This window comes from Nylanderia fulva, unplaced genomic scaffold (assembly GCF_048542155.1).
Source record: "Nylanderia fulva isolate GAGA-0341 unplaced genomic scaffold, ASM4854215v1 Scaffold11, whole genome shotgun sequence".
Taxonomy (NCBI): Eukaryota; Metazoa; Arthropoda; class Insecta; order Hymenoptera; family Formicidae; genus Nylanderia; species Nylanderia fulva.
Genome location: NW_028189302.1, coordinates 3268048 through 3295635, shown reverse-complemented (window position 1 = coordinate 3295635; position 27588 = coordinate 3268048). Strand labels below are relative to the sequence as shown.

At 41.3% G+C, this 27588-nt stretch overlaps 1 protein-coding gene and 1 long non-coding RNA gene across 2 annotated transcripts in view; one reads left to right on the top strand and one right to left on the bottom strand.

Moving 5' to 3' along the window:
* Nucleotides 1–27588, bottom strand: part of LOC114943145 (uncharacterized) — a 234488-nt gene that overhangs the window by 128397 nt on the left and 78503 nt on the right. The window contains exon 3 of the mRNA XM_085487919.1: nt 17153–17255. Within this exon, the coding sequence (XP_085344045.1) occupies nt 17153–17255 (103 nt within the window). The remainder of the gene's footprint in view (nt 1–17152; nt 17256–27588) is intronic.
* Nucleotides 3414–4595, top strand: LOC114943146 (uncharacterized). The gene is made up of 2 exons (XR_003821958.2): nt 3414–3953; nt 4101–4595. It is a non-coding gene; the product is annotated as an uncharacterized LOC114943146 (long non-coding RNA).

The following is a 27588-nucleotide window of genomic DNA, read 5'->3' as shown; positions in this document are numbered from 1 at the left end:
CTTCCTCTGATGAACTTTATATCGCGAGGCACGCTGGTGATTCTCGTTAGCGCGCCTCGTCGCGCCGCAAAAAGCAAGTGGAGTAGTGAAATCACTCATGTAGTCCCGCGACGCGTTTCATTCACCGCCGGGCAGAAATGGCCGCGCGAGCCGCCGGCTCATTAATAATAACTTATCCACGCGCGCGAGCGCGTTCGTGCCCTCCTGCGTTTCATTAATTTCGCGCGGGAGACCTCGTTAGAGCGAGAGACGCGCGGGCGAGATAATGGATCCCCGGGTCACCCCGTCGTTGTCGTCCCCGGGTGCGCGCGATCGCGAATCTGCTTTCTTTTTTCTCGATTCGACCGGAGATTCGTTCGACCGGGCAAAAACCTAAGTGCAACCGCTTATACAGAGGAGTGCCCTCTCGATGCGCGCAGGACGAAAAAGGGAGACGATGAGTCGTGCCGACAGCGGACACGCTGGCGTGTTTTTAACGATAATTTCTCTTATCTCCCGCCAGCACATGCTGTCCGCAACATTCGCAACGGGGATCGCATGTATCCGGCGGTAAATTGACCGAGCCCAAAGACAGTCGCGCAGATTGTGGACGCGGGCTCATTAAAGGCTTTCACATCTCGCGCGCGATCGTACTGATACACAGCATATCTCGCTAAATTAGCATGACAGATACGATGAAAGATTTTAAATCGGTATTCGGTTGATGAAATGATGAAAAGCGTGAAAAAATATTATCGTTACTAGTCAATGAATTTTCACAAAATATACTAACATTATTTTTTAGAAGCTATGTATATGCATATGTAAGAGAAATTCGAGTTGTTTTATACAAGGCGATATAGAATACTCTCCGATTTGCATTTCAAGCATTCGACATTTATGTTATGACAGATCCGATTACCGGAGGACGATTATTGACCTACAAGAGCATTCGCGATGCGTTATAAAATGGATCGTCTAAGTACACGGAATTACTGTAACGCGGTGCTAATTATCATTGACGTGCGCAAGACTCGGGCACGCTTCGAAAGAAGTGTGGCTGCTGTGTTACTAGACAGTTATTAACTGCGTTCGACAGTGTATACCACTCAACGTTCCCCTTATGGTTGCGTTTCCTCTGAAATTATGCGCCGACATTGGTGTAGCCTCGACTTTGGCGAATGCGCGATTTATCACAAGAGTTTCATTTAAAAATATTTCGTTACAGAATATTATTGGCTAATTTGTTCTCTCAAAAATTTCGCAAGCTGCGAAATAGAAAAAAAAAATCACCATTTATTTTAAACAACTAGAGTTTCTCGCGTTATTAAAATCGAGAGATTAATTATTAGTATATATCATTATTCATTGCTTATAGTACGACTAATTTGACAGAGTAAAAAATGAGAAAATCCAAATTAAATTAGTAGGAATTATAATTGACAATACGTTTCCTACGCCACGCTGCCAAACAGTTGCGAAAGCACAACAGACATTTAACAGATGTTTGAAATATTAGACAGAGTCTTTTAAACGTCTCCATCTCGGCCGCATCCTTTGGACGCATGTCTGAGTTGTCGGACGACAAATGTGATAGCACCCTTGTCCGATATCTCGACGGACGTACGCCACTGCACGACGATAGCGCGAACACAAACGGATCTCTGTCCGTGCCTATCCATAATACATGGTTCGAGCTATACGATCTCTTGTTTTTGTCACTGCCGACTCGACAGTGGTGCATAAAAAAAAACAAGAAGATCCTTCGGTAGCGTTATCCCCTTAATCTCCTTCTCTTCTGTCTCGTCTTACACCCGTGTCATCCGGGTGAAAAAAAAAGCGAATCCTTTCACAGTATTCTTGTATAACGACGCAGACATCGACGCATCGATACTTGTTCCGTTATAGAAGCGACCATTCCCGTCCCTATCTCGTTCTGCGCGACTTCGATCACCGCTCGGTAACGGGAGAACCATGTTGTGATAGCACCCCCGCAGCACGTTCGCTCCGCTGTAAGTTACTCGGGAGTGAACACCCCTGGGGTCGGCAAACGATGCGTAACTAACCTCACGCACGCTTAACGCATTGACGTGACCGCACACTGCCTCCATTCATAACCCGTGCACACGTTATCCTCGTCCTCGTCGTCGTCGTCGTCGTCGTCCAGTGCGCGCGATCGCTCTTTTCTCAGCATCTCGAGAGCGACAATGTACATCAAAGTCGACAGAAATAGATAAATGCAAACACTTTTTTTATATTTCAACCTTTATATTTTTTATATTTCACTTTTTTATATTTCTTTTTTTATATTAATTATTAGAAGTCCTATAATACATGTGTAGTGTAAAAAATGTGATTCAATCGATCAAGCTTCTTGCCTCGAAAAATTGATGTAAGAGAAATTTATGTTTAATCCATAAATTTTATAAATCAAAATCACAATATATGAAAAATTATCTCCCCTTTTATCAAAATGTACTGCATTAACATAACGCCAATCTGACAGTTGTTCTTCATCGAACTGTCAGTCGTGACAGGAAGACACCACGTGGTCTTAGAGAAATTGATCCCCGATTTTTTTTTCTCGTTAGCTTTCGTGGAAAGGGATTCACGTCGATGAGAGAGAGAGAGAGAGTTGCGGGATTTTCGTGGTCGAGTATTTCCTGGGGGACCTGCACTCTGTCAAGGCGAGTTTATCCGCAGAGTGACGGGCCTCGCCCACGGTCTGTTTACACCGTAAAACTGACGGAGGCATGCGATCGAATAGCGGGTTATATTAGGTGCTACGAAGTGGGTCGGTCACGTGCTACTCGCGGACGTCAGGACGCGAATATACACATCGTCGGATCGAAAAGTGCTGTCTTCTTTTCGCGCTACGTTAAAATATTTGGAGGGCAAAAACAAATAGAACTGCGAATCAACATCTCACCGAAAGCTATACGCTTTTTTAAACTCTCTCTCGATGTTGAAAATAGTGTGTCGTTAATATGAATAAAACGTAGATTTAAAATATGCATATTCAAATTATCTCTTCTCTTAATTGTACGATATTCTCTTCTCTTAATTTTATGTAGATATTCTTATGCATATCAGAAATCAGACATGGTAAACAATTGTCAAGTGCAATATGAAAATAGACTGATTTGTGATGTACATAAAAAAATATCTATATAAAATGAAGATAACGAGATTTGAATTCTTTTAAAATTCTATAACATCGCTCATTAATAGTTGAAATTGTAGTGTTTGTAAATCGCATGGAAAGAAAAAGTTTTATATCAACGCGTTTGATATTCACGCATTTGCTGCAAGTGCGTCGCAAGATTCCAATGACACAGATATCATTATCTATCACGAAAGACAAGCGTATATACATCGATTCATTCGGTTTTCGTAACACACGAGAGATGACAGCCGGCGAACCAAGATGAATCTTCACGACATGTACCGGGGATTATCGTGGTTATCGCGACAAACACGGACATAATGTTTTCTACGCGGACTCCGAGAAGTGTCGAAGAGGCAATAATAATTAATGTTGAACGATATGAGCGTTCACATCGAGTGACACAGACTGATCGATGTCATAGGCCGGTTGTCTTGAGCGATAACCCCTTTCCGTGACATCGGGCCGCGCGTTATCATTTCCACGAATGCCTGCTGCACACACCGAATTCTTTTCCTCGGATCGGACTTTCTACGCGAGCGAGAAGATACGCGCCTGATTTCTCTTCGTCCCTCACGTGTATCTCTCAGCCACGCAAATTCCGCCGACGTTCACTATCAATTTCTATAACGGCGAAGCTCACTCTCGACTCTTTATATTTCATGCACACGTTATTCTCCGTAAGATCTCGGCGTCGACTCTTCCTCGAACGTGTTTTCGCTCCGTTAGAAGTCTCCGATATCCTTAGCAATTAGAATAACGACAGTGACGACGTCAACTGATAACTATTTTATCTTCTACGAGAAAAGTACTTGTGTTCAGATTGATAGAAATGTGAAAAATTTGATTTTTATAATTTGCTTGGAATATGTACACATTATTAGATATTTGAAAAAATAATAAATATTATATTAAAAATGAACTTTTCATTAAGCGAATAAATTCTGGTTTTCAGCGGCTAAAATGGAATATAGGATGGTATGTGTACGTCGCAATGCAGCGTGTTTGTGTTCTACGACCGTCGGCATCTTATTATTTGGCATCATTCTTCGAGAAATGAGGGGAGAGACGCCTCTGAATCTTAATTCATTGCGGTACATATTCCGCGGTCCTCGTTATTGGATTCCTCCTGATAATTCTGCCTTAAATCATCTCGACGCTGGAGAACGCCGGATTGGAAAGGGGCCTCTAATTTCGCGCTGAGTCTCTACGGGGTCGTGGATTATGCAGGAACCGGCAAAGGGTTGATCCTCGAGGGACGCGTGCGTCGACGTGACACTACTTGGCCTCTCCGCTAATAGAATACCGCCTTCGGGTAAACGGTTGTTTGAAACATTCCGGAATACCGGTCAGCCAATTACCAGTTCCCCGAGACTGATTATTCCATTTTGGATGCATAGATTTTTCTCGCGAGACACGAGATAAATCGAGAAATACATATCTAAATATATTTCTTATGATTTTATTTATTTTTAGATTTGTGCTTTTCATCGTTAAGCATGTTTTGTAATTTGATTAAATATGGACAGATTATAAATAGTGAAACGTATATACATATATAATATATGCATATATAAAATATTTTATGTATAGGTATACATAAAATTATTTTACATAATAATATAAATAAATTAATTTAAATAACAAAAATAATATTACAATTGATATAAAAATATATTTTATATACATATACACACATGTATATATATATTCTACCGTGTCCATAATCTGGCACATTCAATCAAGTCGTAAAGTATGGTCGGCGGTTAAAAGCAAATCCAAGTTGAAATAAGATTCGAACACGCTGTGGCAAGATCGAGAGTTAATAATCCCGGGGTCTCCGATGATCGGAGAGTTCCCCGGTGCGCCTCGATACGAGGAGGCAGTCACTTTTACCCACGGACCTTTCCATCTTCCAACGTGGACATCTCGCGAGTATCGAGCAAGTACCAGCGCCGAAGTTGTTATGACAGTCAGCGGCGGACCATCCATCACCGAGATTCGGTCTCGGCAGGCCGACCGCGAGCAACTTATCCAATATTTAACGTTTTGTCCCTCGCGGGGCCAGCTGATATATCACTCGCATTAATATATATTTGCGGGGGAGATAACTTCGGTTAGAGAGAGCCTCGTCGTGGCCGAGCGAAATAAAGGCGGGAGAATAAGACATATAAATGTCGACGGAGATTTTCGCAGTCACCTCGTGGAATAGATACGACTATTTATCGCGAAATATTGTCAGGGAGAGAGAATGGGAAAGAGCGAACGCGCTCCGTTTCTTCGTTTTCGAGACGATCGATATCTTCGCTGCTCGCGCGCTCGAGAATTAGGAGAGTTCGAGAGTCCTCGCGGAAAATGTCAGATCCGCCCGTGATAAGCCCGCAATAGCTTTTTCAGGGCTTAAGAAGTCGTTGCTGATAACGCGGCTGTTTCGCAGAATTATTCGCTAATACAAAGTTTCTTATGCACGGTACGCTGCTCGCGGAGGCCGCGGCCCGAAAAGCTTGATGTCAATCTGCAAGAGCCGCGTACTTCCAAACGTGTAATTACGGAACCGTTTCTCGGCGTCCCGCTTTATTTCTCGCATAGCACTTCGTTTCGCGCTCTTATCTACCGCGCGAAATCTCCTCGCTAGAGTTACGGATGGATACGACTAGCGACTTGCACGATTTTTGGCTAAAAATCGCACGAGATAAATCCGCGCATATTCAGTTCCAAGCGAGCGCGTATAAAATTGTGTTTGTTTAATCACCAGCAGCGCCTTCTTTCAATCTCTTATCTCAGAGGTGCGCGCAATATGTACTTTTGTCAATTCAACATAATAAAGCGACACGAAAGTGTTTTATATAGTTCAATATGCACATTCAATATTTTATTTTATTCTGGCATTATTATAATACGTAGTTGCTCTTATTGATCTTACTTCATTTTACTTGATTAATTCTTTTTATAAATATATTTGATAATGATTTATGTATTGAAACTTATGCTCATCGAAATGATACAATGACGAAAAATAATTTTGTTCGAAATAAAAAAAAAAAACCTCGAAATACAATGTATGTACGTGAACTTGATCGAAGGAACTTTGAACGAACTCGGGGGCCACTCCAAGTTCTTGCTGAATTACAACAGCGTTACTGTGAGAGTGGCATTCAATATTTTATTTTATTCTGGCATTATTAATACATAGTTGCTCTTATTGATCTTACTTAATTTTACTTGATTAATTCCTTTTATAAATATATTTGATAATGATTTATGTATTGAAACTTATGCTCATCGAAATGATACAATGACGAAAAATAATTTTGTTCGAAATAAAAAAAAAAAATTTCGAAATACAATGTATGTACGTGAACTTGATCGAAGGAACTTTGAACGAACTCGGGGGCCACTCCAAGTTCTTGCTAATTACAACCGCGTTACTGTGAGTGTGGCACGAGCGTCCGACACGACGTCCTCATCCATCTTAGTAAATTCCTCGCTGCGACCGTCGCGGCGGACTCCAATCTGGCGTCAAGGATACCGTCTGTATGTGATTTTCGCGAGACTTAATATAATTACAAATGCCGCAATACCGGCTTGTTTTAATGCGAAATTGTAGGCAACAAAGAAACTTCGACTCCGACTTCTGGTCAAACTTTTTAGTCTCGTAAAAAATAATCTGTACTACAATGTATAATATACATAAACAAATTAATTAAACGCAAATCAGAAAAATGCATAAAAAGTAAAATATGCATGATCATAAAATATTAAATGAGTTCTAACTTTGTTAATTTATCACTACAACAATATAATTTTATTTTATTAAATTAATTAATTAATAAGCCCTACGTTTAAACATGTATACACCCAGTTATCTTTTTGACGAATCTTTAGATTGATTAACCGAGGATAATAAAGAAATACGATGTCTTGAAAATCCCGAGATTCGAATAGCGATGCTTTAAAACGCAGTATACTGTCCAATTTGGTTTGAAATCACCACGGCATCGAGAAACGATCGCGGCTAGCCAAATGAACGCTGCCCCCGATCCAATTACGTCGTTCGTGAAACGTTAAAACGCCCGTGGCTCGCGTGACACGGCGCTTCCGCGCGTGGGGCCCTACATGTTCCTTCCTGCGCAGTCGAGAAGTGCAATCTCATCGGAGCGGCCGGGAAAGATTCGCGCGTTTCGCGGTCGGAATACCGAGAGGCCTTAGAGAGATCGAAACGCTTTTTTTTTCTCGCACCGCTCGATCGATCTTCCCTTTTTCCCGCGAATGCTCCGGGACTCTGTCGACGTAACCTCGTTAAGGTCGAGGTCGAAAAGAGCTTGGCTGAGGGTTAACGCTAACGCTAAAACGCGGCGCATACAAACGGGCGCTAATGACGCGGATAGCTTTTGTTGTTTTTAATTAACCCTTTCTTTTAAGACGACCGGGGGGAACGGTAAAACCGTCGAAAGGGGAACCGCCTTCGTCCCTAAAACCCGGGCCCCTTTTCTGCCTGCCTTATATATCCCTTTCTCCGCGGCCCTTTCCAGTCGTCCCGCGGGGGATGTAAATATGCGGAGAATTGCACCTCGGAGACAGGCGAGCTTTTCTCGTTTACGAGCTACGACGAGCAGCGCCTGCAATTAAACCTTCATCTAATTACCCCCGCGACCTGCCCGGCTAATTGCCGACAGACCCGCGGGATCGACTGGAAAGCGATGCTACCTGTTTGCAAAACTTTTCTTCCGTTGATGAGAAGCTCTCCTTGGATACGCTTTGGCTTTAAGCACGGTGGCTTTGTAATTTCCCCGGGCGTAATTTGAATACGACGTTGTATCGAGAAATATATATATATATATATATATATATATATATATATATATACGCGCGTACGCATTTTATTACCCTACTTCGCGTATTAAAAGTGATTGCGGTGAAAATATTAAATCTATATAATTATTATGTGCGTATTTCGTTCGTAATTATGTGCCTCTTCGAGAGGAAAAAAGTCCATTTATAATATATGTGTATAATGAAAGGAGGAAATTATTATCGTAAAGGTAATATACGAAAGCTGTTATAAAACCAGAAAAGTTAGACTTTCAATAACGCGACGACGTTCGCCGGACAAGTCGGTGTGCAAACTTAAGGGGACAAAGTGGCGCGACGGACGTCGGCGCTTTGTCGCGGTCACGGCGCTGTCAATCACCGGTGATAGGAGGCGACACATTAATCTCAACGGGGACCCCGTTGACCGCACATCCTCCTCTCTTCCTTTGCGGTCAAATAGTCGCCACAATCCTGTCTGCCGCTTAGCAGCCGCACGGTCGTCTTCTTTTTTTTTTTTTTCGTTCTCCTCCACTAACAATACACTTTGTTTCAAAAATTACGAAACGACTAAAAAAAAATACACAAAAGGATTCATGATTGTCTCGAGCCTTTGCAGAGTATCTCCCGAGAGTATTTCGGTTTAAAATTCCTTGAACAAACTTAATAAATTTTTGAGGAAATTTCATCCTTTAAATTTTAGTGAAACTATTATCATAAACATTTCTAATTTTTGTTTCTTTCTCTCGTTTCAAATAATTACGAGTTAATTTTGTTCGTTTACTTTCTCGATTCCTTTTGAGAAAGGAGAATCTATGCTTGACAGGCCGATCACGAACAGCGACGCTTGCGAAAACTGACCGCGGCTGACAAATGCGTAAGAAGGAGCAGTCGGACGTCTTTACGGATGAAAAACGGAGGTCGGGGTTATCCGCGTTATTAAGTGGAACGTTTCTCGGAAGAATGACGCCATTTGTTTGCTCCGATATCACGGAGACTAATCCGCGTTCCGCTAGGCTGAGCCAGATGCGAGAAAGGTGTTGCCTATCCATTTTTCAAACTTGTGATAACAAACATATATGCAATTCACACGATTTAATGCAATATATTATACATATTAACAAATATATTTTTCATCCAAAGAGCACGAACCAAGTTGCAAAAATATTGCGAGATTCATAAATACTTAATAAATCAAGTCCACATTCTTGAATTATGACGCGTTGCAAAAATCATAAATCTCTCGTTCAACTTTATCAACGTTACTTAATTTAGTTCACTTTGCTCCCTTGTCGCGCTTCCCGATTTTAATTGCAGAGAAAGAGTTAATCGATTTAAGCTAAGGATAAAGTTAACTGACAACGGTGATAAAGTTGGCGAAACCGGTCATTAGGCAAATGGGATTCCGAGTCACACTTGGCATTGAACGTGGCGTCAAGTGGAGCCTAGGTAAGAATAAGGCCCAAGTATACTTGCGAATGCGCGACAGGAAGACGGAAACCACTCTCTCGATGCTCGTATTCGTTCAACGGCGCATTATCTCGCGCGCTCGAATTTCAGGGCAAACCGCCAGCAGCTCTTGCAAAAGGTGGGAGTAAAACTCGAAGAGAAGATTTATCGGTCTCGCGTCGGAGACGCGTCGTCCTCGTCGTGAGTCGATATTTCGGGGGCCACCCGGCTGATCCATCGCGATAAACGTATTATTTAATTACCGTGAGTAATTACCGATTATTACACGGCGCGGGCTGTCTCGGCGCCATTAATTACAACCAACGATCGCGGTCAAAACATTCGTTACGCAGCACTCTTTAATCGGCTCGGCTCTCTTTTTTCGTCGCGGTGTTTCAGCAACGAGCCTCTCTCTCTCTTATTCGTTGATCGATCACGGCCGTTCGAGTGTGAGTACTAGATCGAGATGATATCATGAGCTTTGCGTTCGATCAAAATTTTATTATTCTATTATAACAAGAAAGAATCTTTCGTCTCAATTCCGGAAAAAGCATATTTTCGAACCTGTTTTGCTCTTCGAGATAATTCGACGTTATCGCGAGAGTAAATAAGCTCACATCTATCCGAGCCACGCTAATAGATTCCCCCAGGACGTTGTATCTCGGGATAAATGCCTCCCTCAGCGACACCGTTCATCATAACCGAAGTAGGCTGAGAGAGGATGGTTAAGGGGACGAGGTAAGAACGGGAACTTGGTACGATAAAGAGAGAAACGGAGCAGATAAGAGGACTCGACAATCCGTGCGAGGTGGTAATCAGAGATCCCTCTTCGTCCTTCGTCATGGAGGAAGCAGCCGGGAATCGACCGTTTCTCCTCGACGGAGAACGAGAGACAAATAACGCTCGCGTCGGTTAGATTGAGGAGATCGAGATGCCCGGTGAATGTACATTAATCTGTATCAGCCGGCGCCATCAATATTTAATCCTAATCCCGAGAATTGCCGCGCTCGCGCGCAGATTCTACGTTGATGGGACACGGTGCCCTTCAGTCGCGTCACATTCATGGCACATGACTGTCCCTTCGAGTTTGACCCCGGTTTCACCGAGAGTTCATCTCGTCGACTGAAGTCACTTGCGATATAATAATATTAAGATAAATCTTTTATGATTTTACCGCTCTCTGTTGGACATTAGAAATTCAATTTGGAAGATTATACATTTTCGTGCAATCGACATATACTTCAAACTTTATTTAATCATTTATATATTTATATATAATTTATTTTATATTAACTTATACTAAATTAGAATTTTGAATTGCGCAAGCATCTATAATTACATTTTCTTCTTGCAATGAAATAAATTAAAATTTTGTTCGATGACGATAAACGAAATTTAATTTCTCAATATTCAATACAGATAAAATTGTTTGATAAAAGATGCATTTAAGAAAAAAATAATGTCTAAGAGTAAAAAAAAATATATTTTTTTCTCGTAGAGAAAATATTTCCTATAAACCGAATGGCGAAACGCGGGATTTCGGTCTCGCGTTCGCAAATGTGTTTGCAATTTTCAACGACGTTCCGTCGACCCGACGTCGCGCGTGTCGTCGTTACGCGGCCGGCGGTGTGAAAATGGCCTGCGTGCCAGAAAGTCGCGGATAAGTTAAACAGCGGCCGAGGTAGCGAGGCGTCGTAAAGCGGCGCGGCGCCTCCGTGTTTACGCGGCGACGACGTCGAGGCCCACCAACCGCGTCCGGTCTCCCTTCGCGTTCTGGCGTCGCGGTTGATCGGGTACCACGCCTCTCCCGCTCATTCCGCGTCTATTTTCGCGCGCGTGACAAATCTGTACGCCCGCCGGATTTATCGAGCGACATTCTGGACCGCGCGCGCCCATCGTGCCCATATGGCAGAGCCCCGGCTGCTATTTCCGTCGTCCGGTACACTTTGCGCGCGCCTTCGACAAGTGTTAATTCCCACCTATCGACAAGATAATCGACCAACGAGAATCTGGATTAAACTATTAACGCGCAGCAAATAGTGCTAACGCGTATATAGAAATTCAGAGTATCGTCATTTCTCCCCTACTCTAACATATCGATTTTATAAGGTAAGTCTAGGAAAAAAATTGATAGGCTTATTATCTATATGATTTTCTTTAACGAAGAGATATTTTATCTAATAAATATTTGTCTAATTCACCCGACAGAAAGAAATTTATTAAAAAAAATCTTATATATTAATTTGCATATTATCTAAATATTTTTTAAAAGTATGAATTTCGCCTGTTTCTCAAGTGCAGCACGATATATTGGCGATTTCTCCCCTTATCACTCTAACATATCAATTTTATAAGGTAAGTCTAGGAAAAAAAATACTTGATAGGCTTATTATCTATATGATTTCCTTTAACGAAGAGATATTTTATCTAATAAAAAAATTTGTCTAATCCACCCGACAGAAAGAAATTTATTAAAAAAAAAATATATAAATTATATAAAATCTTATATATTAATTTGCATATTGTCTAAATATTTGTTAAAAGTATGAATTTCGCCTGTTTCTCAAGTGCAGCGCGATATATTGGCGAATCCTCGGCGCGTGAAATAACAAGCGAGCTATCTCCGGCACTCCGGCGCGTTAATGGATCTGCGTAGGGTATCTTCCGAAGGTGGAGCGCGTTTTCGCGCCCGTAGAACACGACGATGATGAGACAATGATGCGGCGCAGCAGGACCGACGCGTCACCGCCGAAGGAATTTCAAAGAGTTCCAGGAGGAGACGATCTCGTCATCCTTCTTTCGGCCGGCAAAACCGGACCGTGATTTACGAGCGTGTGTTCCGTCGCGGGAATTTGTCAGTCTGTATCTCGTAGCTGCCTATACGTGTTCTCTCACCCATCCGATATCGATCTTCTTTTTACGGGTACACGTATGTGTGCGATTGTGTATAGATGTATAAATTGAAGCCCTGGCGAGAGACGAGCGAGAGTTGGCGCGATCTTTCGTTCCCTTCGCGCTGAGAAAAAGTAAGTCTTAATAAAGTCGGGACGAGATAAATTGGTACATTAGCATCTCGTGATTCATGGTGACGTTTTCTAGGTGGCAGGAGAAGGAAGGGTGGACGGCTGTGATATATCGCCATTAGCATCGGTTTCATATTGGAACAAATAGGTTCGCGTTTTAAGCTTTAAAAGGCGCGACGCTCTTAATGGGACGTAATGCACCACCCCACGACAAAATAATTCTCAACTTTGTCCCGGCTTATAGGATCGCGATGGGGTCATATAACCGTTAATGAAATGTATCCGCGATGTGTTCTCAAGACAATGGTAATATATAAGTCTGACTTGTCAATTAATGTACACTATGTTAGAAAAAATGTCATTAATAAAAAAGTAGGAAAATTAAAATGTCATAAATATTGGAATATTTTGCATTAAAAATTGCAGATATCAAATGTGATCGTTCTCGTTTTTAATATAGGCATATACATATAATCGAAATTGTAGAATTGAAATTTTATAAAATCATTATTTTTAATAATATTTTAAATTAAAATTGTCTTCAAAACGCAACTTCTGGAATCTACACTTTTCGCGATACGAGATAAAGATATAGATCATTAGAAGGTTAAATCCAGTCTTGTTACGCGTTATAATAAGCCTCTGAATCATTATAATAAGCGTCCGGATAAATAATTGCAAGTGCGTGTTTCGTGGAACGTGGAGTAAATCACCCCCCGTACAGAGCTCGGTCACAGGCTGTGATGCGAAACAAAGGTTGCGACGGGGGGCGAGTGTAACCCCCGCTCGTTCACGGTCGCCGTAATTCACAGAGAGAGAGAGAGAAGAAAGGGGCAAGAAAAAGAGAGAGTTTGGTGGCGCGTTTATTAACGGCGGTGCGCGTCACTCCGGGCTACGCCTTTTTAATGATTTATCGTGCACGCGCCGAGACGCGCGTATATCCCTTTTGCGGGCCAAAGTTCGACGTCTTCCTCTGAGGGCCCTTTCCTTCACCTTCCGCCAGCTGCCGATCGTGAGAGGTGCAGATGGAGGCGCAGATGTTGCGTTTCAACCCTGTCACCGTTCTTAACTGCATAGTTCCTCCTCTCGTTCTCGAGAGAGAGAGAGAGAGAGAGAGACCTTGCCGATCTTCTCGAGGACTTCCTCTTTTCGCCAGTCGTGAAATATCGTATAATTTTATCCATCAGCAATTTTAGACATGGACCATAAGGGCAGCTATTCTCTTACGATATTTCCTATTTGTAGAAATAAAGCGAACAAGGTTGGATAAAAATCGCGAGCAATTAATAATAATCACATGATCGAGTTTGATTCCTCATGATTGCATTAAAAAAAAGGCTCAACCTGAGATTAAGTAATCAAGAATGAAAATAATGAAATAATGTTATATACTTTTTTTTCGTGACTACGCGATATGAATCGCTTCTGTCAACACGCTTAGCGAATGATCGCAGCGGTTCTTAGCGAGGTCGAAATGAGTCTCGCTACATCGAACCTAGTATAATAATATATTACAACTTATTATCAACCGATTCGTAATCGGTGGCTTTATGACTCCGCGATAGATATCCCCGGTAATCAGCTGAAAAAAAGACGTACGATGAAGTGCGGTGAAACACGTCTAATTGGACTAGATTGTGGGGCGACCGGAATAAGGGAGAGCTGTAGATGATCGGTTCGCGCAGGCACGTAAAGTATCGAAGGCGAACTTTGGAAAATTCTGCCTCGCACGCTATAAATTGCACTCTCCCGTATATTATCCAGGAAAGGCGCGTACGGGATTTAGAGTACACGCGGTATCCTCTTATCGTCGAGGTTACGCCGCAGCGGAAAGGAAGTCCCTATATATATATATATATACATGTGTATGTACGTATGTATTCAATGTCGAGGCTTTAATCGCGTAACTGTACCTCGCCCGTATTAACCCTTCATTACACGCGCATCTAATTCCCGCGATTTTTTCATGAAGGCCGCGCGTCCGTTCTCGCGTATCGCCGTGAATATATATCGTACGTAAAACGCGCAGCTTAGGTTAATCCGCGTGTAATAGTCTCGCGAGGTTTCTCTTCAATCGTGTATGCTTCTCATCGCAACCTGAGGTAGACTTAAAAAAAAAAAAAAATTCTTAATTGACAAGAGAGAAATAATGCGTGCAGAATGAAATTTTTTAGATATGTAAAATATTTTTTATTAGAGAAAGAGAGAGAGATGCGAGACGATTTTTATTGTGTAAATATTCTATAAGACTCATAACACTTTAAATATAATTTTACATATAAATGACTCTTGTATCCGTCGAGCGTGACTGACTTTGATTACGAGAGATTCATATAATTTACGATATCTCGCGAATATCGATGACCCTAGGAAACTATCTTGCCGAACTCCAGGGATTTCCGGGCAAAAGGACGAAAGGATCATTAGCGCCGGCTTCATCGCTCATACGCGGGTTTTTGATGAAAATTGCATGGAGATGGAAAGGCGCGCGAGCGCACGGTCCTCAAAAAGACAGACACGTCCTGTCGATATAAATAAAGTATCGAAGGGATGGACACACTTCGGCTCCATCCGACACAACGACGAGTCAAATGAAAAATGCCGAGACGGCCGATCAATGTAAATATATTCATGACATGGGGTGGCCCGAGAGCGGCCACAGGGATGTCGGGATATAATATATATATATATATATATATATATATATATATATATATATATATACACACATATATATGGCGGGGTTCTATAGGATGGGGTTCGGCCGAAGAGGACTCGATGGCACTTGGACGGCACATAATTCACTCTTTGGCAGCTCATTACAATTTAAAAAGGCCTTTGTCAGCGCACTATTCGTGATTTCGTTCATGGCGCGCGTTCAACGATACCTCGCACAATATCGCATGTACGGTAGCAGCCAACAATACTCTATTTATGTTAGTTTGTTTGACATGTGTTAAGTACTTAAGCGGAATCAAAGACGTAAGTTAAATTCGATCACTTAAATAAAAAGGACGTGTCCTGCTGAATGCATATATGCATGAGAGAGAGAGATGGAGAGCCAATTAAAAATTAAATTAGTATATTCAGATAAATAATGTAAAATATACTTACAAATATATAATTTATATCTCTGAAAATTTCGGTATGAATTATTTAAAAATATGATTATTGATCTTAACAACAAATCCATCATTTTTTTCTGTTGAGAATGTATATTAATAAATTATTCTCCCTAATCACTGATTATTCGATAATGACGAATCTTTTTTTTTTGTATCATTTTATCTTCGCAAAACCGGTTCGAAAAAAAGAATGACGACAGGCCTTTTTGTGTCTGTGTCTATTATTTCTAGTTTAAATTGTTCGTATTATATCGACAGAGAAAAATGATTATATGTTTGTGCTTCCGAATCTGATTTACAGCTGTTATGGCAATTTTCTTTATATTTTATCCTTAAGTAATTTCAAATTGATATAAAGAATATATGATTTACTGAGACAAAATATACAAGATATTAACGAGATTATTCTCCTTAATAATTATTGTTTCCAATTGTTAAGATATTGCAATAAATTAACAAATTCATACACCATTTCTATAATTGCTTTTAAAATGGCATTCTATTAATACATATATTCGAAACAAGTATAAAAATGGCAATAGAAACAGAATCTTTACGTTTTCTCGATATTCTGAGATATCACGCAAAAATAATGGAGACATAAAAAAGACTTTTTAATGAGCAACCGATACGCTCATTAAGAATTACGTATTCGATTCGTTGCAAAAATGTACGCCAAACTCTGCTACTCCATAATCTACCAAATGATAAGTGCATCCGGTGCTCGAATATCTCTATAATTATGCACTTTGCTCGCATCTGATTATTAACGTGTTCCGTTAATCATTCTAATCCGGTCTTTGAGAGCCCGCGAATATTCGCGAGAATAATTATCTTGTATCGCTCACGTCGTGCAGCATTTTGTGTAAACGAAATACGCGGAAGATTGCGACACCTTTTGTTCCAGCTTAATACAGAAAATCAGCGGGCAGAGGTACACGAGAAAGGGAGAAGAGAGAGAGTGTGTGCAACCGTGTTCCCGCGGGACCAGACGGAAGGAAGCCCGAAATTGATATGTATTCCATGCCGCGCCGCGTCCAATCTATCGCGGGTCAAGCAAGCGGAATTTTAAGCGCGGTTTGACGTATGCGAGTGTACGTACGCACGTATATATATATTCGTCGGGTGTGTGTGTGTGTGTCGTGATGGAACTTTGTGAGAAACAGAGACCACTCTCGGCTCACCTCCGCATTCACATTCGGGAACTTACGGAGGCATAAAGTATTCCTGCGTCTTATATCTCGTCGGGTATTCGCGAGTATTCGATAACACGTGCGCGCCCTTCTGCGAAGGGGTGGCGCGCGGTCGCGATGCCCAACGAGGGCTGGGCCGGTGGTCATCGTTGGAAAATTGAATTTCGTCCCTGAGGGCCGGTCGGATGAAGTATGCTGACAGTTGGAAAATTTGCGTTTAACCGCGCGCACACGCGACACCAAGCGCCGGAATATCCCCGGGAAAATCTTTCCGCGCGATCGCTTTTCTCGTTTTTTTTTTTTGCCTACTACCTTTGTTTTTTTTTTAATCGAAAATACACCTGTTTATGGAAATATGCCAGCACGCACAATGATTCTTTCGTGACCAAGATACATTTTTGGACTCACCATGAGGCACCCATCCGTGATGACAGTTCTCGCAGTAACGGAGGTGACGTTTACCGGGAGTGAAGGAGTCGCAGGAGCAGCCGTTCACCGTGCAGCGGATGGACTGTAACAAACAAAGGACAGTGTTTCGTTAATGAGAGATAAATGAAATGATTAAATTACAGTAAAAAGTATCATGTGATATATTTAGGTGGAACGGTCGCAGAGAGAGAGAGAGAGAGTAAAACACCTTCTATTTAGCAAGAGAAATGTTTTCCACTTTTAGTATCCCATATATATTCCGAATAGTTTAGCGCAGATTAAGAAATGATCGCCACAGGCGAGTGGAAAATGGACAGCGTACGAGGGCTCTGGTATTTTTGAGTGACCGTTTGGCGTAACGTCACCCCAGAGGAAGCTCGTAAGAGACAGGCTCGTCGGATTTTAAGGAACCGTGAATATTTTCCACCCTTCGGCACGAAATTAACCCCCTGGGAGCCACCATCCAATACCGCCTCCGGGACGGAAAGGAACCAACCTCACGTATCGGTATTACTTTATATATATACGAGCGCGCGCGCACGATAGAAAACTTTATTTTCCGCGTTGCTGCAGATAATACGTACACACCTATGTCGAGATATCGACGTATCTCCGCATCGGGACGCGAAAAAGAGGCAGCATTCCGTCTCTTGTGTTTATTACATATCGGAAAGTTTGCCCGCGAGCAACACGAATTTGCACTAGGAAACTTCACTCTGCAATTATCGCGCTAATATGCGTCCGAGATTTTATTCTTCTCTTCCGAGTCGCTCTTATTATATTCTGCGATTTAATATAATTTATTTTTTTAACATTATAATAATTCATAATTAATGTAATTTTATTTTTAATTCTCAAGAATTTTTAAAAGTAACATTTCTCGCTACGGTTGAAAAAAATCCTTGATCATTATTAATTTTAGATATAATTATTTATTATATAATAAATGCACATTTTTCTAACTTTCTTCCATCACAATCATCGCGCATCTTCCGTATACCGGTCGTAACGAAAATTTAATTTGTCGAAAGACGGTGCCCCCCCGGAGACGTCCGTGCGCGCGAGTAATAATTTGGAATCAGAGGCAGTTCTGGCTGCCAGAGTCCCTCGTAAAACGGCGGCGCCGTTTATAAAGAGGCGAAAAAAAGGGCTCCGCGGGAAAATGCGGAGGGTTAAAAAGTTGTTTCGCGGCGGTGTAGCCACCGTTGTGTGTCGTCATAACGCTGTTACGGCGTTACACAGCGACGTTAATATAAAGACAAATGAAGCGACGCACAGCGATATGCACGCTGTGCCCGCCTTCTGCCCTATTCGGGCTATGTGTCTTTATATAGGACAGTATCCCGGTGCCATCGCGCGAGAAACGCATCCCGCCGGGAATCTTCTGTCGCGCGAGAGAGAGAGAGAGAGAGAGATCTGCGAGGGCGACGCGATCGACAAAATTTCGCAGGCGGCGAAATTTTATTAGCCGCGCCGCGGGTTATTTATTCGAAACGGCGACAGATTATATGGCAATATTAGCGGCGTAAAACAAGAGGGAGCGTTATTATGTCGGAATAAGAAACGTGCCGCGGATCGTCTTCGCAGAGGATTCCCGACTGTTTCGAGATAACGTAATTTTGTTAACAAATTTTCCAATAGATAATTTTCTATTCCCCTTAATTTTCTTTTATTAGCAATGAGTCTTGTAACGTTCCATTGGATTAGATATATTTCCTTGCCATTTGAGCTATTCATAAAGCGCGCTGAAAGCTCCATCGTAGATATTAATTTAATGAGAGAAATGATTACTAATGCATTTAAATCAATTATTCCCGATTTATTTAGAGATAAAAATTTACCTATGAATGATTATCCTGATCTATATAGCATGATTTCGCGCGTAACACTTCCTGGATCTTTCACTTCCGTCTAGCATTGTCATTCTCTCAGTCTTACAAGAGTGATAATATATCAATCTCCCAATGACGAATGCCATTTCTCAAGTTGCATGCAAAGGAGTTGTGTCATTCATTCGATTCAGTTCTTTATTCCAAGCCGACTTCTCTTACACACATCCGAGTTCTAATCAAACTTATCTATAAATGTAAACATATAAATTCTTTAGCTTGCATATTTCGAGATAAATAAAGTCGCGCAAATAAAAAATGCATAGCCGAAAGTGACAGCTTTGACATAGATTACGTCACTCGACTTTTTCATTGCGTAAATAATATCTGTTGAAAAAAGAAATGATTGAAATTATATGTCAGTAAAAATAGTACGGAATTTTAGATTTTATATACATTAAAAGAACCGTGTATAAAACTGTTTCTATTCTCGCTTACGACTTGTTACATCAGCATTTCACGGCTTGTATACGTAAGTCTGTCGATACTTGACTGTACACGGCGAATTGGCCAGGCTCTGAGACTCGAGTGTCTCTATCACCTTCAACGTCCCCCTTCGCTTTCGCGCGCCGTCTCTTCTTCTGGTATCGCGCCGCACAGAAGGCAATAACATTTTTACGAGCTACGAAACATTTATTGCCGGCTGTAGGCAGCCACGGGGTTTTATCATCTCGCTCCTTCCTTAATACTCGCTGCTTAAGGATGCACGAGCGTATGTACATACACATATTTCTTCGCGGTTGTATGTTTCTCGATTAGGGCGATAACGGCTTTGGCAACGTGTCTTTTTAAAGGCGCCTTCCATTTCTCGACGTGATTAATACCCCGGAAGCGAATCTCTTCAACAACAACTTTGTCCCGTCGTTAGTTTGTTGTTACAATTTTTAACCAAGTGCTTCTCTGGAGCTACAAAAGAGGATAGTACACTGTCTCGTCGAGGCTCTTAATATTCTAACATCTTCTGAATTAAATTTATATAATTATTTGCAAATATATATATTTACATATAAATAATAAATAATTTATATATAAAATAAATAGTCAAGTATATTTGAAAAATAAATGAAAAAGATATATGGTAATACGACTTTAATTCGAGGACTATAAAATATGGAAAAAATCAAGCGAGAGAGATATTACTACAATAATTTTCGTATAAAATTTTCCGCAAACTATTTTTTTCTCTCCTACAAATATTGGATATATCGACGTCCAATGGATATTCAAGAATACCCGCTGCGCATCAACTCCGTGTATATATGTATATGTATACGTATATACGCTTTCGAGAGATCCGCGTTGTACAATACTCTTGCACTGTCGAAAGTTGCATTACGCTCGCGCAAAAAGCGATTACGGGGAACACGTTGCCGGCGCGTAATTAACGGAGCGCAAGGTGCGCGGTATTCAGGACGCGCGCTGCGGCTTTTCGGATGTATATGTGCGCGTTGCGTTGCATTGCACTGCGTTGCGCTTTCCGTTGTATCACGGCGCCTAAAAAGCCTCGCGGCGCGCGTGCCGAAATTAGCGTTCGCGGCAGCTGGCTTTTTTGTCGAGCGAAGAGAGAGAGAGAGAGAGAGCGCCCACAGCCACTGTATACCGCGTGCTTCTGAAAGGCACCGAACGATCGATCGATCGATCGACCTGTCGTACAGATCGTGATCGATCGCACCCCCGCGGCCAAATTTTCGGTCGGTCAAGGTTTTTCGAATGCCGATATTCCGCGAAAGAATTTTATCGATGGCGCGAGTAATTTACTAGTCAATTATTTAAAGATAGTTGGCAAGATGAGTCTGTGATATACCATTCGATATGGGAATTATAATGAAAGTTGCTTATCCAGTTTATTATTATTATTTCTTCTTATTATAGCAACTTGAAAGAAACCCGTGATTATATATTTTTAATTAATAAAACATAAGTAATTTCTAAAAGAGAGATTCTTGTCAATGTCATTATCTTGAATTAAATTTGTTTATCCAGTTTATTATTATTACTTCTCCTTATAATGGCAACTTGAAAGAAACTCATTATTAAAAATATATAATAAATGAATAAAATCGTAATTTCTGGATGAGAGATTTTCGTCGATGTCATTATCTTGCGATTGAGTTATCATTATGATGATACATTCATGCGGGACGTGCATTAAACGATTGAGGAAATACGCCGAAATCAGCTGGAAAGTGCGCGTACGCAACGCGATGATGCGTGTATAATATATGACATGACGTTAGCACACACGCGCAATCAGCCCAGCCGCGCGTATATGCTCAAGGGACGGACGGACGGAATAATATTGCGACTTATCGCGGTACGATAATTAATTGCGCGCGGATACGGATTACACGAGTTACGCAAAATTTCCATTCAATAACGCCCGCTATCGTGCTAATAATTATTATCAACGTCGAGGCAGTTATTAACAGTGCGCCATTGTATTCGCGCGCGTCTCTTCTCTGAGAAAGCGCAATATCGCCCGACAACAAATCAGATCTTTTGACATTACGCTAATTATCATTACTTGGAAACACAGACGTTCGTTTTGCGTCATTTGTGACCGATAATGATTATTATTCGAAACATTTTGCCTCGAGCGAGCGAGAGAAGAAATGATGAACGAGACTAAATATATCGACATTGTCACAAGCGTCTTTTTATTTAAAAATGATCGGCAAACTTTCTTAATTTGCTCTCATTAAATAAACATCTCTCTTTTCCCTGTGTTGCAATTTTACTTGTAAGTATAATTACATAAAGAAAAAATGTAGATACGAAGTTGTGTAATTAATCTCAAATCTGATGCAAAATTTATTAACAAAAATAATTTTAAAAACTTGATAATTTCAAACAATAGCTTTTAGCGTAACAGTAAAATATTTTTCGTATCAATTAAAATCACGATAGTGCATTTTTGTAATTCCGAAATAAGATTTCATTACCAATGAGATTTTATTGCGAATTTATTAACGTTCTTGCCGTGCTCTCTCCTGAGATTAACGCGAATATCATCCCGAGATTAACGCGCGATAACATTGTTCGGAATCGACCGCAAATTATGATCGATACAGCGGCTCGATTACAGGAAACGCAGGCGTAACGCGAAAGTGCCGAAAACTCGACGGCTCTCGGGGACGATGATGTCGATGATGTCGATGATGTCGATGATGCTGATCTGATGCAACGGCCAGATGCAAATCCGACGAATTCGCGCACGCCCGTGTTTAATGAACAGGGCTAATCTGGACCGATTCGAAACGCAGCGGCAGCGCTAACAGCATATATGCACACACCGATTCGACTCGTTTATCGTTGCAAATTAATTTGGCCGGCACGAATTAAACCTCAAGTATAAAGCTTGGCGTATACGCGCGCGCGTCGCCCGTGGACTGCGCGAGCTCATTAATGAGTTCGAGGATTTAGGCTCTCTCCTGTGCGTTGCGCTGATCGGATCTCCCACCCTTTTGCGAGTAATGAATGCGTGGAGGGGCATTATCCTACGGGGAAACTTCGTACGATCTTTGCGTGCCGTATTAGCGAAAAACCGGAAAATGCTCCGCTAAATAGAATCTCTCTCAATAAGAGGCTGCGCGGAAATTCAATCGGAATATTCGCGAAAGCGGAGTCTTAACGTATTGATACCTATCGACATGCTTAAAAATTTAAATATCAAATAAAATAATGAAATCTCGCGTTATATGAAACAACTGATTGAATTCAGTCATCATTGACGCCAAGCAGAAATACGCGTTATAGAAAGACCAATTGAAAGAGAAGAAAAATTGCCGCAGCGAGGCGATTTTTCGTCTGTAGCCATATCTCTCATCCTAAATATAGGCATATACTCGTATACGTATATATATACGTGCGCCGGCGAAATAACGAAATGCTAACAGCCATTCGTAACACGCCGCGCGTTTAGCATATTGTCGCGACCACAATGGCAATTTGTGTGATATATCTGCCCGTTTCGTCGAGAGACGCGTTTAAATGTAGCGGAATTAACTGGTTGAATACTCGGGCGCCAACAAAAGCGAGGAGATGCGTGTCGTCGCGTTCATGCGAACACGAAACATTTTTTAGGCCGGAAAAAATATCGCGCTTCGTAAAATTATTTATAATGAGATAACGTGCAATTAATTATTCTTTCAATTAATATATATGATTGTTTTAAATACTTGGAAGAAATATGATTATAATTATATTTGCTGCACACATGCCTCTTTTAAATTTATAGACAATATATTTCATCGAAACTCGCGACGTAGCTGGTCAGTCCTGCGTGGACGATAAATATCGCGCCGGCGACAAAATATCGCAAAATAAGAAAGGTCCTTTATAGAGGGTTGACGGACGGCACCCCTAGGACCACTAAGTCACGAGCTATGCTAACTTTGGTCCCGACCGCCTCCTCGGAAGATCACCCTCCGCTATTTCCGACCGATGAAATAATACCACCCCGATTGCCGGTCCTGATACATGTAGCGTGAAAAACGCAACAACGATACATAGAATATATAAGCAGAAGATTTCTTCTCTCTCTCTCTCTCTTTTTCCCAATATATGTGTATGTATTACATACAAGACAATTTTTCATTTTCAAATTTATACAAAAAAAAATCGAATATTATTCGCGCTAATTAGGTGTTATAATATTTAATAAGCACATCTTACTGATATAAAAAAAATTAAATTCTAAATGTATTTAAATATGTAACGTAAATTGAATTGATTATCTGAATGAAAATCGTTTAAATTAATCATAATCGTTCACAGCCAAAAAGGATCGTTGGGTTGTGCTTCGCAAATTAAAATATCAAACAAAATTATAGTTGTGACTAATTTATCTGTTACACTAATAAGTATACCTAAGCCCAGGGTTTGTTTGATACACAAATAATATAATATCATATAAAGGAACGTCTCAATCCTTCATCGGCACACGACAGGTAGAGAAACTTCAGTCAAAGGAAATCTTAATTATTTCGAGAAATTACTGTGAAAAAACCACAAAGCCGGCCTCTTTTCCGCACCTGCGGGAAATGACCCGGGTCCTTTCTACCACTGAGTAGAAAATTGCTTGTCTCCTCTGTTCCATGCCTTTTCCGTTCGCCGCGCACGTGGACGCAGGTAGGCGAACGTTGAACGGGCAAGAGAGTGTGTGTGTTTTCTAAATCTCGTTATTACAGCTCGCGGGCAAATGCGAAAAATAACCGAGGGCTTGCAACGTTGTACTACCTAGCTATCGCGGCGGAAGAGGTAGTAGGAGGACGTAATCCGCCGGTTTAACCGTAAAACGGTGATCGCCTTGAAAATATACACACGCGCGCACATTCATATATCTATGTGTGTGTGAGAGATTTGTTGCGAATTTTTTTTGCCGAGGAAAATTTGTCATTCAACCCTCCTAAAGATTCGAGGTCTTTACTTATTAATTTTTCGAGAGGACCGACGCGAGAAGGTACCATTTGAACAAACAGCAAAGGCAGCAAAGCAGAAAAACACGCAACTAGTTGGCTCTAATTCCTATTATTATTATATTAGTTAAATAATAGATTTTAAGAATAAAATAGATTATTATGAGAATATAAAAGCGTAATTTTAACCTTGAAATAATACGAGAACAAAGAAATGTGCTCTAATAAATTTGAATCACGTGACTGATTTGCTGCTGCAGCGTGCTGTGTATGAAAAAGCACGTGGGGAGTCACAAGATTCACTAGTCGATTGTGAGCGAGTCGCGCCTAAAAAATGACTAGACGTTTTAATAGAGCGACTTTTCTTCTATCATCGTCCCGATCTATCGGCAATTTCCGATTGAGTCGCCGTTTCGTCGAAGAGGGAGAGAGAGAGGGTGTATCATCGGTCACCATTGTCTAACAGCCACGTCTCTCGCGCGCTGCGCCTTGACTTTTCATCGTGAGGGGCCGCACCCTTTCGCCGTCGTACGATCGTCGGCCGTTAAACGAAAATGAACCGTAATGGCGTAATGGACGGTGGCAGGCGCTGCATCGCCCGTTGCAGTTTCATCGAAACGATCGAGAAGCTATACGCGAGACTCGACTTTCAAGCGATGAGATATCGGAAGAGAAGCTCCGTCTGACCGCGAAGAAGAGATTTGTTCGTGCGAATTGAAAATGAAAAAAAAAAAAAAAATAACATTGCAATCGTACATGATTTGTTGCAGCGAAATAGTTTTGCACTCGCAGCAGCTATCTTCTCTACAATCCTGCTAACATGATTCACAATGATACAAATGGCAACGTCAATTTTACAGAGATTCTCTCTCACCTTTCTTGTGAATAGATTTATAACCACGTGAATGAACCTCTGGATAATATTTTTCGACATTCCTTATGCGTGTTGAAAAAAAAATTATTGTACAACGAACTCGAAATATGATCTATGCGACGTGATATATTATGTAACGTCATTATATATTAAAATATTCCGTTAAAAGTATTTTCGCAAACTGGCGATGACAAGGCTTATCGATCTTTCGTAAACACGAGTGTAGTTGAAAATGTCTTGGAACGTATCGTCCTTGCTCGTCCCCGTATATCACGGTCCCTTCCGAGACACTAAAATCGCATGTTGGGCTATCATTACAGAAATGACGTTCGTCAATAACGCTTAAACTTCGGTAGCAAAAGGAGGGTGTATGTACGAACGATCCAGACACGTAATCGCGTAATGGCCGCTGGTGGACCGGGAGGGGCACCCTTATTTGTCTCACCGGACTGCTACGTAACGACCTGAAACTTTCGATGCCGTGACACACTCCGCAGCCACACTTCTGCAAATGAAATGACACACGCGATTTCGACGGGGACCCGGCGATTTACATTTCGTCGACGGGCGTCGAGGTTTGGCTAGCCGGCTGATGGCTCTCAGACACGGGATTTTGTTTCCAGGCAAACGTCTGTTTCGCGAGAACGCAAGTCGTATGCCTCGACGTAATATTCGTACACACAGGATAGAAATTGCGAGACTCTTTAGATACCATTCAGACAACACCGCGTTACGTTATAAGCACGAATTAAGTGTTTGAATATTTTATTATTGAAAAAAAAATATTCTCTTAGATAAATATATAGTATATATGCACCAAAATATCGCGAATAATATATTGATATAAATACATATAATTTCTATTATTCTTATACGATCTAATTCGCAGCATTATTCTGACATAGAATATATTAATATCTAATGTTACTGAGTCCATAAGAAATCTGACGAAAATAAATTGCGCTTTTAATACAAGTCTCCAGCAATTTCGTAAAATTTCATATCATTCCGTTCTGCGTGCTGCGGAATTCTCGCAGATGGAGCCCGGAATGAAACGAAAGGTCGGCCACGGCGACTCGATATATTATATACAGTGATGGCCATTTCTCGTGCCTTAAGGTCATGAGCTCAAGAAGGCGTGTTTCGAAAGGAAGAACGAGGTGTGCAGTTCGCAGGAAATCGATAATCGGACCGTTTGACCGGCAACATCGTTCCCAAAGATGATATTAAGCAATCCCATCACGCACGTCGCGCGCCATTATTCCACGAGATGAGTGATTACAGCCTAGTCGTCCGTTGTTCCCGGAACACGACAAGCTTATACAGGCATGCTCGCAAACTCTCCCAAAACGAGATCGTGTAACAATACTCTCCGAGATGTTTTATCTCCGGATTCACACATTTCTCATAATCGCGGAACTACACATCAAATCTTAAATTGATCCTATCTAGTCTTTTTCTTATATTGTTATAGCAATCACTTTTTTCTTGACTCTATAAAATATGACGTAATAATTTTCTTTAATCATCCATGTCAAATATATTGCTGAGTTTGATCTCTTAAACAATAGTCCTCATTTTTGTAAAAAATAATATATATACCATTGTGACCAAATTTGATAAAATTATATGAAAGCAAGTTTTCTCAATCGAAGAAAAATGTAAAAAATCGTTCCGACTGTTTCCTGCGATATCAAAATGAAGTCTCGTCCTTAATAAAAACGAAATCAACTTGCATGCGCGCTCGGAGATAACTTGCATATCCGCGATGGGAGAAGCGGTTAGACCCTTTTCGGTCCGGAGCATAACGCCAACCCCTGCCGGGGTCCAGTCGATATATCGGCTCGTAAAAATCCGCGGGAATAAAATATCTGCGGAGGGGCCGAAGGTCGTCGTCGCCGAAAGGGTACAGCGCGTTTATAGGTGACCAGGTACACGTACGCGACGGTCCAGCGCGCAACGCGCGTGTAGGTGCGAACATTGTTAACAAGTCTCATATTTTATACGCCGCTTCAGAAACAACGAGGCGGAGAGATAGCGATACAGAGAGGGAGAGAATCGGAGGGAGAACGGGTCGGAGGCCAGAGGTGCTCCGCTTTGGTATTTGGCCATCCGGAAGGCTGGAAGACACTCGGGGAGGAGACGTGCAATTAAGTTATCGTAAAAAGCGTATATAATCGAGGCGCATCTGATGCCGCTGCGTCTGTTTGCAAAAAAATATAAAGACGTTATAAG